At 36.6% G+C, this 15552-nt stretch overlaps 1 protein-coding gene across 1 annotated transcript; it reads right to left on the reverse strand.

Moving 5' to 3' along the window:
• On the reverse strand, window positions 1-4850 carry LOC140167322 (uncharacterized). Its single transcript, XM_072190648.1, has 3 exons — window positions 4730-4850; window positions 2091-2319; window positions 1-1556 (listed from the first exon to the last, which is right to left on the reverse strand). The coding sequence occupies exons 1-3, from the start codon at window positions 4733-4735 to the stop codon at window positions 934-936; spliced, it is 858 nt and encodes a 285-aa protein (XP_072046749.1). The 5' UTR covers window positions 4736-4850; the 3' UTR covers window positions 1-933.
• Between the last annotated feature and the right edge of the window lie 10702 nt (window positions 4851-15552).

Here is a 15552-nt window from a genome sequence, read left to right on the forward strand (position 1 = left end):
GATGACATCATTATTGTCCATGCACATAAAAAGGATAACGCATCAAATTTGGCAGACTGATTGTAGATTAAACTCTAAACAAAAGTAGATATGGAACCACTTTGACGAGGAATATTCACATTACTACGTCATAGCAAGGGAAATAGAATTCAGTTTAAGATAAATTATTTATTGTGACTTTACATCATCAGGCAATCGGATCCAACTAATAAATGTATATCTTATTAAGTTTTACCAGAGTCACATTGAAGCATAATAAGTTTAATTGAATATAATTGACGTCAACAACGTCAAAAGACATGATGACAGTATATTCGCCATCATGTTGACCAATCTAAACTAAACATCAGGAGACGAACCTACGCCCGTAAATGGAGTGAAGTATTTATCAAAGCACGGACAATAAATCGTCCACGGCATGTTATGCAAATGAATTATCGTCACAACAATACAAAATAGCCTAAATATAAAAGGAAAATAACATGATGTGGCATTTAATATAATAAAGAATGGGTTTTTTTTATTTAAGCTTGACACAGTTAATTATTGAGCGTTGTCATTGTTACGGCTCAAAATGGCTAGGAAAAAAAAATCATGACAGATTAAAAAAACCATATTATTTGTGTGAAAAAGATTTTTTTTTGTTCAATATACGCACAGTAGTCCACAACATTTAAAAGTCATTTTTACGCGGTACGAACTTGATGATTAAACGTGGCTAAACTTTGCCCAGCTCATTTCTACACGTCACGTAAGCAGACATAACTTATGAATTACATTAACTTCTGAATCCGTGCAATTGAACCAAACTTAAATAGTAGCCTATACATTGTATACTTTATTTGTATGAAACATTTAAAATAGGCCATTTATTTCTTATAATTGTATAATCTTATAATAAGTGAAGTTATGCACATCATCATTGATCCTATTTTATTTACATGGTCCAGATGAACATAAATATCCGCCCCCAAATTCTAGGGCTGCATTCTCAAACACACTATAATCTATCTTTGTATAACCACTGCCACCCAGTTTATACACTGTTGTCTCAGTACTACCCACGTAACTTTCCACACAAATTGGCGCGAACCCTTTCACAGTCGGCCCAAGAAGACACTTATCAAGAGTAGACCTAGGTGTAATAATATTTAACTCTATTTTATGAGTCAAACTTTTTATCGTGAATTTAACTTTGCCTTGGCACCCATCTATTGATTTCGTGACGTAGGAGTTGTCTGGTCGAAAATTTAAGATAAGATTTTTCTTAAAGTTACGATATCCGTATAGATGAGCAGGAATACCGACAGGACCAAAATTGATAACCCCAAACGACCCGGCGTAGGCCGTGTTCTGATGTGTACTCACTCCCTGGGTCCAAAACCATGAAGGTGGAAAAGAGTCACCCCAATTCTTTTCTTGATGCATGGTAGCTAGCCCGTGAAAGGTTTCCGACGTCTCTTGATTTGTCCATGTGTAGTTACCCGATGTTGCTAGACTGTATACAAACCAGTGCAGTGGCACAAAGGGGATGTTCTCAAGCCATCCTTCAGGACCTATAATAATTAACAAAAATGGGCAATCCTGTTTCATAATAAGTAAGTAAATAAATAAATAAATAAATAAATAAATAAATAAATAAATATATAAATAAATAAATAAATAAATAAATAAACAAATAAATAAATTAATTAATTAATTAATAAATTAATTAATAAATAAATAAATAAATAAATGCGTTGAACAGAGAAATGCATAACAAAGATACTAAACAAAAAAGTACATACATCGTATACAATTCCTATAGAGCAGCAATTAGTACACAAGAAACACTTTTAAATAACATATAAATCATGTCAATTGTACTCATTACGAAAAAGAAAATTTGGGAACATTATTATTAGTGTGTGCCTGCCCTTAAGTTTCTGCCTCTAATGTTATAAGAATGTCATCGACAAATCTCCGGGATAATTCGTCAACAGTACTTGGCTTCACATATTCATATGGTTTCAAATTAATTGACTTATACCACTACATGGCTTATATAACATATTTTAAAAATTCATTATAAATATAAATCCACGCCTTACCTTCTCCATTCGGTCCCCACGGTACTGGCTTCCCAAAGCTTCCGTTAAACCGAATACCCTGAGCTTTGATGTCAAATACTGTCCCATTTGGCGTGACGTTGAAATACCCATAAGGCCTTGCCACCCACTCAAAGTAAGGAGGCGAAGGGTCGTCTGGATTCTCCGTGACTCTACTCCCGCCTCGCACTGTTACTGATATGTTCTTTTCTTCTGGAAATATATCAATAACCTGTAAAGAATAATTCAAGATCCAAAGAGGAATGAACCTACGAATGCTTTGAAGCCCCTTACCCTAAGACTTGAGTGTCATATTTACTTTTCTCAATACGCTCCCCTATATCACGCTCCCCTCTGACTACTCGATCGCCTTATAACTCATACACAGTTAGGACGCGGGACTACCAATTCTTTAGAAATGCATAGTCGCGCTAAAAGTCGATCGATACATGTTAAAATCAGCACAATTCAGAGATACACCTTTTGCTATGAAATTTATTTTCTCGGTCAAATATAAAGCAATATTTTTTTTTTCTTCAGTAATGTCAGTTAAAGACATAGTACTTGGATATACATTTTTTTTAAATCCTGGTGTTAAAATTCAAGCATCATATTTTGTCTTTTAGTGTGATATTTTTGATTTTTATAGGCCTTTAGTTCGCCCGTGAGCTTTTTACGGAATTCATTTTTAGCGTCTCAAACTAATATAGTTTGCTAAAGAAAGATATTTCCCACCTCTGTAAAGCACATCGTGTGGGTCTATATATTATAGTTTTGTCAGAATTTCCGTTTTATTTTACCCTTTTTCCTTCATGCTCCGAAAATGTCAAACTCAGTACTTTATCTCCAGAACAACCAGCAGAAATATCGATATTTCAATTGTTGTCAACCAGGTCCCTTTTCCATTGAAAACCAGGATTGCCTGACCAGCGATTTGGTAGCCCAAATCCCCAATTCTGGTAAATGAGGTGAATTTTGGAAATTTGCCCCGTGATAGCCTGCAATTTCAATTTATAGGGCTATGGATTCCATGATTATGAAAACCATTTTGTCTGTTTGTTTGTTTGTTTATTTACCTAGGATGAGGTCCTTGGGAAAATCCACTGTCCAAACCTAGAAAAATTCGCGTGTTATTAGAGGGATTTTAATTTTCTGTCCCTCCTATCTCCAGGTGAATTTTGAATGACCCCCCATCGCGGGTTGGCATTTTCATTACACCCTTCAGACTTGCGTTCGGGTTTATGTAGGCCTATTTGTCATAATTTAGCGCTATAGGACCTACTTTCTAAATGTAGGCTATAGCTATAGCCGTGCTATATAAATATTATAAGGTACCGGTATGTAATATTATGTAGGCCTATGGGGGTGGGGTGGGTACTCAACACATTTTAACCATGACTTACAATGCAAGGCTCATTGTTGCCATAAATGATTTTTCCTTTAGGTCATTATAATAGGTTGTTATAAACTTCCATGTTTAACCTTGTATTGTTTTGGCTGCTTCATTATGACTTTCGGTGGGTTTAAGCAATTTCAAACAAACACAAACAAAAGGCACTATACCCAGTCACCTTCATGACAATTGAAACACTAGGTAATTTCTTTGCTATATTGAAGTTCTGGCAACACTGTATCCAGGCCGGGCACCCAGAGATATCGATCCACAATGCTAGTATTAGCCTAAGATTTCACGCGTGGATTTGAAAATTTTTCAGCTGGTAGTCAAAAATTATGGAATCAAAACGGAAATTCTGACAAAACTATGATATATCGCTCACGGTGATGTGCGTTAGAAAGTTGGGAAAATCCTTCTTTAGCGAACTATATTACTTTGAAAAGCTCAAAGATTGATCCAAAAAAAGGCTCGCGGGCAGAGTTGAAGCCTATCAAAATCGAAAATCTTACACTAAATGACTAAATTTCACGACTAAGTTTAACACTAAGATTTGAAAAAAAAATACAGTATCAAGCATTACAGTTTTTCCTGACATTTACTGAAAAAATGAAAATTATTGCTTTTCATTTGGCCGAGAAAAAAAATGTTACACTGAAAAGGTGTAACTCAAAATTTTGTTCATTTGAATACCAAATTCGATCGTTTGTATTGCCTTATTAAATGACTGAGTGAGCCTTGCAGAACAATAACAATCGGTAGTCCCGCGTCCTAACTGATACATAGATTCTTATCATTTTATTGGCCAATTACCATTGATTATTTGTGCTATTTATAGAAAAAGACTATTGCACTCCGCGCAAGTGCAATAGTCCATTTTCTATTGCACTAACTCGCAGCTACCATGGCAACGCGAGCGTATATTTCGCACGGGGACTACTTCGACTCACCAATTATAGGTATGGCTGTCGCTTATAAAATAAATACAGCTTGTATTTTTTTTTCTGGTGATTTATGAAATTAAGTGGAAGAAATAGAATTTTTATATGAGTTATATAAAACAAATATTGAATGTTTTTATTCGTTCAATGGAATGAATATTTTCATTCGGTGAAATATCAACTGTTCCATTCAACTCGACAAAGCCTCATTGAATGGAACAGTCCATATTTCACCCCATGAAAATATTCTTACCATTGTACTCATAAAAATTCCCGGTAAACATTCAATATTTGTATACTATTCATACCTCCATTGATTGATTTTCACCTCTGCTTCTCACAAACGACAGGTACGTGGTAGACAATGATGACGTCGATGATGTAGTCGATGCTGGTAGAACTCTACCAAAAAAGAACCCCGAATGATCTCGAATTATCGGTGTCAATTAATCTTGCATACCATCCTTCAAAGAAAGGTCCTTTCTTTGGATACACGTGCGGGTTATACTGATTTCCCAACGTTACAGTATATTGTGAGAAATGGAACAGTAACCACGCTGTGAGAATGATAAAACACACTGAACTATTAGCCTATTACCTGTACTACCGATCATTTGAAGGCGTAAATGCTGACATCCCATTATTCCGTGTATCGCATATTTACATTTTCTTGCAATATTCCTCCATCTAACATTATTCTTTTAACATTTTTTGAGTATTAACTTAACTAATCAACCATACAGTTCTATAAACATTTAGATACATTTGATTTTTTTTTCAATTTGCAAATCTCTTAAGGGAACTGGAATGAGCGTTTTGAGCGTTTCGACAATATTTTTTGTGGGACATGAGAGCACATCAGACATATCGAATTGCATTCTGAATACGAAGAATGTCTTTCTGATATCAAATAATTTTCATTTTTGAAATTCACGATATAATACAAATTTTATGACAAATTATTAAAATTTGACATTTTTCACATTTTTTATATATAACAGTCCTCGAAGTAAATTTTATAAATCTAATGATATATTCCTAAAGTGTATATAGCTGGGAGCAAAAGCCGACGATCAATTGACAATTTTGACCTTTCATATTGAAGATATGGCTTTTAGCCCAAAAATACATATTTTTTTTGTATGTTTTGGGAAAAAATCCATATCTTCAATACGAAAGGTCAAAGTTTTCAATTGATCGCCGGCTTTTCATCCCACCTACATACACTTTAAGTATAAATCATCAGATTTATAAAGTTTACTTCGAGTACTGTTAAATATCAAAAATATCAATTTGTTATCATTTGCCATAAAATGTGTATTACATTGCGAATTTCAAAAAATCAAAATTATTTGATATCAGAAGGACATTCTTCGTATTCAGAATGCAATTCGATATGTCTGATGTGCTCCAATGTCCCACAATAAATACTGTCCAAACGTTCATACCCCAGCCCTTAAGGCTTGTACCAATTCTTGATAACTTTGTTATAGATATAATTTCCATTCATATGACACACGTGATAAATGCGTTCCCTTTCCTCTGGCAATTTATATACCGATATTTTCATGCACCTCTCGAAGGCATTTGGCACCACAGACCACGATATCCTGTTTTCTCTTATTTGAATACCATTCATATCAAACAAAAGAAATTGCTTGAAAATGCACAAGTTCAGACTTTTTTGGCTCATAACCACCTTTATCTAAATACTCTCCCCGTTCATGATATTCACAAATTCCAGATAAGCTTTATTTATGTTTTAATATCAAAATAATTTTTTGCCTTACTTATTTTCAAATTATACATGTAATAAGTATCTGACCTGATCTTCTCAGATGTATAGACATTTGAACTTTGACCTTGTTTTTGTTTTGTTATATCTAGCATTTGTAATGTAACATCACTCAATTCTTTTAAGGCGCAGTTTAAGGTTAGCAACTATTTCAAACTGTTGCGATTAAGTAGTTCACAGCATGTTGCGAATGGTAGTGTGCCTTGGTAAAAATTGCATTGATCATCACATAGCGAGTGATTAGAAGAATTCAAATACCACATATATACTTTTGTAGGTCCTGTGATTCTTGAGTCATGTTATAAAGAAGGCTGAAACAACAACACTTTTGTAAAACTTACATAACTCATCAACAACAATAAATCAATTACGTTTTCAAAGTATATGATTTGTAGAATGAACTTTTGCAAAACATCCAAGTGTTATTTTTCAATAAAATATTGATTTAGAAAATGAAAATCGATATCTTTGGCTGCTTTGACCAACAAATATTCGTCTACTCGTCTACCCTTAATGCGCATCCCAGCAAACACAAAACGTTTAACAGAAAAGGTTTAAATATCGGGTTATATAAACGGTATAAAACGTGTTAATATCATTTAGAAAACATTTTTGAAAACTTAATACAAAACATTCTAACATAATGTTAGTAAGTGTTGACAAAATCTTTAACCAACATATTTGCCAAAACATCTTTTGCAATAACATTTTGACAACATTTTAAAAATGTTATTGTAGTGTTTTTTCATATAAAACGTTTTTAAAATGTTTTCATGACCTTTATATAACCCGATATTAAAATGTTTATTTTCATTTTTTTTTTATCAGACAGACTTGCTAAAAAATACATTTGTTGGCCTAACTCCATGCGACTGTAATGCCGATCAGCGAAATGTACGCGCGCACACATCATCTGCGCATACAATATTTGTTTAATAGTGCACAGCACTATGTTGAACAAAGGGGAAGTCGTGCGATTTATTTGTTAAAAGCAATTTCTCAATTGATTTCATTAGATTGAAAGGTAAAGATTGAAATAAAACATGTTTGCATTTTTTAAAGACCGTTTAGTGCCTAAAATCCAAGATGGCCGCCGTGATTGAAAATTTGCCATATTTTACTCATAAATTGCGCTTTAGTAGGATACAGAATGGAAGTCCCATTCTAGGGTTGAGTACAAGAAGTTTTGAAGGTGTTTCTTTATAGATTTGAGGACGCTGAATAAAATGAGAGGCGTCTGCACCATCGAAAAGTGTGGGGAACTCTTGGTAGAGGGCGTTTTTCAAGATGGCCGCCAAAATCCCTTAAAATCACCATAACTTGGTCAGAGAAGCACCCAGCAGCACGATTCTGATGTCTATACCCATGTTTTCAGGGTCAAGGAATCCAATAGAGTCATTTACAACTGCCTTTGACCTATCATTCCAAGATGGCTGCCAAAATTTCAAAATGGCCTCCAGTGAAAATTAATTTGGCTATATCTCGGGTGCAGAAAGTCCTAGAAGTATGATGCTGGTGTCTATACCCATGTTTACAGGGTCTAGAAATCTATTGGTATAATCTAAAACAGCACAGGACCTTAAATCCCCAGATGGCCGCCAAAATTTAAAAATAACCACCACTAAAATGTAGAATTTAGCCTTTATCTTATCTTATCAGTGGTTTATACGGCCCTATCCGGGCTTTACGATCCTTACCTGGGGCTAAGATACCTTAACCTTAGCATAACGCGGTCTAAACCCCAGATAAGGTATCTAAACCCCAGATAAGGCGCCGTAACCCCAGATTAAGGGACATAGATTCCAGATAAAGCAGTCCAAACCCCAAATAAGGTGCCTTAACCCTAAATAAGGAACATAAACCACAGATAAGGCATCTAAACCCCACGTAAGGTGCCTTAACTCTAGATAAGGATCGTTAACCCCCGATAAGGGTCGTAAACAAAACCCCAGATAAGGCACCTAAACCCCAAATAGGGCGCCTTAACCCCAGATAAGAGACGTAAACCCCAGATAAGAGACGTAAACCCCAGATAAGGCAGTTTAAACCCCAGATAAGGCACCTTAACACCAGATAAGGAACGTAAACACCAGATAAGGCATCTAAATCCCACATAAGGCATCTAAATCCCAGATAAGGCGCCTTAACTTCAGATGAGGGACGTAAACCTAGGATAACATAGTCTAAACCCCAGATAAGGCATTTAAACCCCATAAGGCTCCAAATAAGGGATGTAAACCATAAGGGATGTAAAACCCCCAAAAGGGATGTAAACCATTATACATAAGGCAGTCTAAATCCCAGATCCATTCTTTAGGCATCTAAATCCAGATAAGGCGCCTTAACCCCTGATAAGGGACGTAAACCCCAGATAAGGCAGTCTAAACTCCAGATAAGGCACCTTAACCCCAGATAAGAGATGTAAATATAGGATAATCCAGTCTAAACCCCAAATAAGCTGCCTTAACCACTGATAAGGGATGTTAACTGGGGATAACACAGTCTAGACCCCAGATAAGGCATCTAAACCCCAGATAAGGGACGTAAGCTCCAGATAAGGCAGTATAAAAAAACCCCAAATACGGCACCTTAAACCCTAGATAAGAAACACAAACCCCATATAAGGCAGTCTAAATCCCAGATAAGGCATCTAAACCAAGATAAGGTGCCCTAACCCCAGATAAGGGACCTGAATCTTGGATAATGCAGTCTAAACCCCAGATAATGTGCCCTAACCCCAGATCAGGAACGTGGATCTAGGATAATGCAGTCTAAACCCCAGATAAGGTGCCCTAACCCCCGATAAGGGACGTGAATTTAGGATAACGCAGTCTAAACCCCTAAACCCATTACACTGTTGTCAATGGCAAAATGGCTGATTTCGGGTGAAATTTTCTCAAATTTAGAACTCTCACCTGCTTTAATATAGTTAAACGCCACCAATATCAGGTGAAACTAGATGATTTAATGATCAAAAACTCAACATAGGTTGAAATGAGACTTTTCTTGTACCGCAAACAAAATGGCATTGCGCCCTCGAAGATGAAAGATGCAATTAATTAGATAGGGCGAATATATGCTAAAAGGTATCATATAATGAGAAAAATATACCATTTCGAAGCATCAAAACCCAAAATGTACTTTTTTGGCAATATAACTTGGTCAATTACAGTGATTTTAAACAGTCTTTTCAGATGCCACGCAAACAAATAGTTCATCATTTCCATGCATCGCCCAGGCCTATTAGTGGTGTATAACCATGCACTAGTGCCATGAGTAGGTACTGTATCTGATATGTCGTCCATCTTGGACCTGGCAAGGGGTCTGGTTATGTAAAACATTGTGCTTTTGGTTTAAAGACATAATCACTTGGAAACGTGATCATAAAAACAAACTCATGCATTTATATACATTTAAGCAGTATATAAGCAGCCATATTGGTCGCCATATTGAATAATAATCATAATTCTAGAATATTAAAGAATATTAAATCTTTGAGTGCATGACACAATGCTAGTTCCAGTGTTTGAAATTTAGATTTTGAGCATACTTTGAGAGAGGTATATGGCTTTTTTTGCAAGTGTCAGTCAGTTTTACAAGATTTTGGTGGCCATCTTGGATTTTACCACTTACCCTGAAATATTAAATCTTTCTTTGAGTGTCTGACACAAGGCTACATAGTTCCAGTGTTTGAAATTTACGTTTTTAGCATATTTTGAGAGCGATATATAGCTTTTTTTTGCATGTGTCAGTCAGTTTTATAGGATTTTGGCGGCCATCTTGGATTTTACCACTTACCCCGAATCTTTCTTTGAGTGTCTGACACAAGGCTACATAGTTCCAGTATGTGAAATTCACATTTTACATTATTTTGAGAGCGATATATAGTTTTTTTGCATGTGTCAGTCAGTTTTATAGAATTTTGGCGGCCATCTTGGATTTTACCACTTACCCCGAAATATTAAATCTTTTTTTGAGTGTTTGACACAAGCCTACATAGTTCCAGTGTTTGAAATTTACATTTTTAGCATATTTTGAGAGTGATATATAGCTTTTTTTGCATATGTCAGTCAGTTTTATAGGATTTTGGCGGCCATCTTGGATTTTACCACTTACCCCGAAATATTAAATCTTTATTTGAGTGTTTGACCATAAGCTACATTGATCCAGTATTTGATATTTACATTTTAGCATATTTTGAGAGTGATATATAGCTTTTTTGCATATGTCAGTCAGTTTTATAGGATTTTGGCGGCCATCTTGGATTTTACCACTTCCCACGAAATAAAAAAATGAAAACATCTTTTTTCCCATTATTTACCCCCACAAGAGACAAAATCAAGTGAAAGTTTGCTTTTAACACCGAAATCACACGACTCGACATAGTGCTGAGCACTATAATATTGTAGTCATCTGGATACTTCGGGGAGTTGACTTTTGGAGCCGCAGCTTTATGGTACTACTCGGAAGGACGATGTAATTTTTTTTGTCCTTAAAAATAGTTTAATAGACACGGCATAGTACCTCATAGCTTGCTCATATAGACATTTGCTAAACATTGTGGTTAAAAGCTGGACATGGGTTTAGATACATTGTATATACATTAGGTTCTCTGGTTTTAGAGGTATTACTAGCAAGAACAGATTTAGTAGGAATGATGAATGGCTCATTAGCATGTCTGGTGTTATAGGGATGAGCAAATACATCAATGTTGAAGAAATTGTCATGAAGAAGATCAGGAGGGAGGAGACCATTAACTGAAACATGAAAACCAAGTTGAAACAAGTGTGAGCCAGCCACAGGGAGAAGGTACAGGTTCTAATAACTCTCTTTTGAAGAAGACAAGTGAATGTAGGTTAGAGTTGTTGTGGTCAGTCCACACAGGAGCACCATAAGAAAGATATGGGAGGACAAGGGAGTTATAGAGAGTAAGAATAGAAGATAAGGAGACGAATTGCCTGACATTACGGATGATACCGTTGTATTTGGATATATTTTTTGAAATGTGCTGTGTGTGGGAGTTCCCAGAAAGTTTGTGATCTATAAGTAGGCCTGAGAATTTGATAGTGTTCACTTTTTTAATTGGTGTGTTATCTATTTTACTATCATAAGAAATATCAGATTTATTGTTATGTTTATTTTTAAATACAATATAGTTCGTTTTCTTTATATTCAGTGACAATTTATTTAATTTGAACCAGTTAAATATTATTTTTAGTTCTCTATTTATATATAGCTAAGCTGTCAGCAAGTCAGCAGTTGCTGACATGACCCCTTGCTATTTTGGCCCACTGCCGTTTTTGTGTATGTGTGGGGTGTGTATGTGTGGGGTGTGGGGGTGTGGGGGTGTGTGGGGGTTATTGAGATGTGGGTGTGTGGGTGTGTGTTTGTGTTTGTTGTTGTTTTTCTTTCTGGGGGAGGCTTTTTCCCTACAAGTTTCATTTAAAATCACTTCTTATAGTTTTAAATCAAAAGTGAATTTTGCTCATTTTGGCCCAGATATCCAAGATCAAGGGCTCCCAGGGGCCAGAGTGTCAAAACAAAGGGCCTGTCGTTTCGCAGTAACTAAGGCGAGTCTGCACATTATCGCCGCCCACTTTTGCGGTGACCACTTGCTTCGCCGTTAGAACTTAACGGTCACTGACTAACAATGTATCGGCGACCAACAATGCAAGACTCAACACTCAAAGCACTCGTCACCGCGAAGACTGGCGGCCACCACGACGTACCGCTGTAATTGGGTCAATAAACTTCCTTTGTAATCGCTGATTGCACTTATGATATCTTAAATGGTGTTAACAAGCATACAGTCGATCGTATCATCTTGATCTTGTAGTATAGTCAAATCAATGGTTAAATAAAATTTCCCTGGCTATGTGTTTGGGTGTTTGATATCACATGATATCGAGGGCTTAGAGCAAGAACTAGCTATGTCCATTTATGTTCTCAATTAAATGTTACTTATTTCGGCAACAAATGTACAGTTAATTCTGCCCTCCAAAATAAATGCAAGTGACTTTGGGGTATATGAATGGGTACTTGAAAAGTTAGTTAGACGCAAGTGACCATGCGTATACCTCGAAGTCACTTAAATTTTCTTATGGAGGGCAGAATTAACCGTCCATTTGTTACCGAAATGAGTAACATGTAATTGAGAAAACAAATGGACATAGCTAGTTCTTGCTCTAAGCCCTCGATATGATTATTTTTATATCATAATCATATTTATTAACTAATGTGTTGTATTAAATATTGCAACGGCAATGATAACCATCAGTCCAGATCATTTTACATATAGTGTCTTCCTAAATTTAACAAAAACGTTACACCTGTTGAACAGCTATATTTAACCTGCAAGTGTAGGACGTACGTCAGTTCAAACAAGTCAATTAATGTAATAAAAAAGCGTTTATTTCATCCACAACATTAAGAGTGTCTTGTTCTTTATCCTAGTTCGCCGATAAAACGTCTTATCACTTTATCATATGTCTATGTAATGTCTAGGTAATGATTTGATATTGTGTCCCCATCTAAACACGTGAGGGATGCCCCCCCTCACATCCCCCGGGATTGGTGCCACCATCCTGGTACTGATGCACATGTTTACATTTATTATCTCAGTACATGGCGAAGGTCGTTCGACATTTGAGGGAAGGTTATTTATTTTAAATTTAAGATGATCGTCAACGATGTGCTCAAAATTCAGCAAATTTCACACCATTGCAAAACCCGTTATACACAGCTGGTCCGAAGGACGTTCTCTACATACATGGTACATTGTAAGCATAGTCCAAATCAATATAAACTCAACAACATGGCTCTTACTTTAGTTAACCATAGTTAACACATTTATCGAACTATTTAATTGATCAATTGTATCACATTTTACTTTTTATTTCTACACGTAACAGTATTTGTTTGAAATAGTATCATTTTTTAATATTGTTTGATCGCTACAGCATCATTAAACAAAATTAATGTTGAACACCTGTTACATGTTGTTGTCAAATAGCAAGTACGTAGATATAAATCATTTTGAGTAATCTTTTTTTCACAATCGGTAAACTGTCAGGCACACCACTGGTTCTATCGTGAGCGCCATAGCGCGAAGTCGTATACGGGTGTATTGCAGAGGCCCGCCTTAGGGCCCTGATTGGATCCAGGGCAACGCCCTGACAGGGTCCAGAGGTGGAGTCTCCATGAAGCTGATGGATTTGAGCCTAGGGGCACCGTACCCCAAATGTTAAAACAAATGGCTGTGGGAGCCCATAATATTTGACCTTTGGAGCTTATGTACCCAGTGATATCAGTGGAACTACTTAGAGACCTGAATCTGCTTTAGGCGAGTCTGTACAATATTGCCGCCCACGTTCGTGGTGACCACGAGCCCTCGCCGTTACCTCGTAACCGCGCCGAGTTGTATGCTTGGCCACTGTATAAACAAGAATAGAAAAATTGCAACTTTTCCCTTCGCAAAACACAACTTTCGCTTGAATTAGTACGAAAAAGTCTAGGAACACCACAGCATTGAACTCCTCACTATTTAGACCAGGCTGTAGATGAGCTAGGTGTCACTTGGAGCGTAAACTTATCCCATATGGTTTTTCTAGATCAGAATTTCATGAGGAATAAGAATATCTTGGGTAACAAGCCCCTATCCTGAACAGGCTCCCACAAAAGGGGGGTTCTTTCCAGGGGGTCCATTTTTTAAGGATAAAATATCATAAGTTACGTTTAAACACAATAGTGTATAGAGCAAACTCTTATAAATCTCATAATGTACACCCAATTAGTAAATTAAGCCCAACATATTTGATGTGGTAACAATCTGGAGGGTGGAAGAGTAGTAGGGGGTCTCTAAAGGACTCCTATTTCAGGGGGGGTCCATTTTAAAGGAAAACATACCCTAAGTTACGCTTAAACACAAAATAGTATAAAGTACACTCTTTTTAATGCCAAGATTGAATTATTTAAATAAGCCTTTTATATTTGATGTGGTAACAATATGGGGTGGGGTGTAGAAGGGGGTCTCTAAATGGCCCCTATTTAAAAAAACAACACCAGTGAAATTTGCCTAAAGTTTATTCTTTGTTTGGTATGACCAGATTTTTATGAAGATTAAGTATAATATCTTGACCAAGAAAGTCAAACTCCTTCAAACAAACATCCAGCCACCAACTCCCCACCCCACCCCACCCCCAAACAGAGGCGTTATGAGCATTTTGAGAATATAATGTGTAATAATGTATGATACTGTAATTTCAAATAATTATGATGCAACACATCTTACAACCTAAAATCAAAATTAATGTTGATATGTTATTCCAAAACTTGATGGCAACAATACTGTGTGTGTGTGGGGGGGGGCTGGAAGAGGAAGTCTCTGAAGACCCCATATTTAATAGACAGGATGGGGTCTTTAGTCTTTAGGGAATCTTATATTATACGGTTCCAAGCATTTGGGTCCGTAATTTGTAGGAAAATACTTCATACCATTATGTTACCCTTTGGTTCAAATAGGGCAAATACTTGTTTGTACTATAAAGTTTGCTTTAAAGTTCTACCAATTATGCTTACTTAATCCTCTGTATCGCTTTCATCACTGTTGCCTACAAAGTCTTCACAATCATGATCTATAAACAGTTCTTGCATATCATCAGGCATAACCTTCTCGAGCCATCTCAGTTCTAGTGATTCTGTCCATCCATTGTCAGCAATGTTTCCAGCCTCATAACTACAAAGGACTGCTGAGCAGCCATTCTCTAGCGATAAAGTGTGATCTCAAAATATGAAGTCTCAGTGTATGCTGGCATGGTGGTAGCAATGACACATCAGTGATCTTGTTCTGTTTGGTAAATTTCCGATCAAAGAGTATATACCGGGCCTCGTTGACTCTTGCACCATCATCAATGAAGTGTGATAGCGCTAGGATTGCAATATCTATGTCACCAGAATGAGATCGGATGATGACTGTGCCACTATCATTATTTCTCAAGACATGCTGCGCGTGCAAGATAACCTTTGTGTCAGCTTCTTCTTGTTCTGTGGTAAGTTCTGGGATCTCTGCAGTACCTTCTTTGGTCACGAGAGCACATTCCTGGTATGAAGAGAAGTAAACCACTTCACTCTTAAGACTTCCCAGGATAGTTTCTCTCTTGGACTCCAGCACACTCGGGATAAGGTCAATCAGTCTCGTTTTGTTCTCACCATTGGAGAGGAAACCTGTGAAGTCGCGGGGCAACTTTGATTGGGCTGACCGCACTATTATTTTGGGTGCCGTTCCACGTCTATCTCTCTCAGTTGATTTGATACTCTGTGGTAGGTAAGCATCAGCAA

Source organism: Amphiura filiformis, chromosome 13 (genome assembly GCF_039555335.1).
Source record: "Amphiura filiformis chromosome 13, Afil_fr2py, whole genome shotgun sequence".
Taxonomy (NCBI): Eukaryota; Metazoa; Echinodermata; class Ophiuroidea; order Amphilepidida; family Amphiuridae; genus Amphiura; species Amphiura filiformis.

Coding starts and splice junctions, on each gene's coding strand:
- LOC140167322 (XM_072190648.1), bottom strand. Junction 1,557..2,090: donor GTGGGGACCGAATGGAGAAG/GTAAGGCGTGGA, acceptor TAATTATTATAG/GTCCTGAAGGATGGCTTGAG.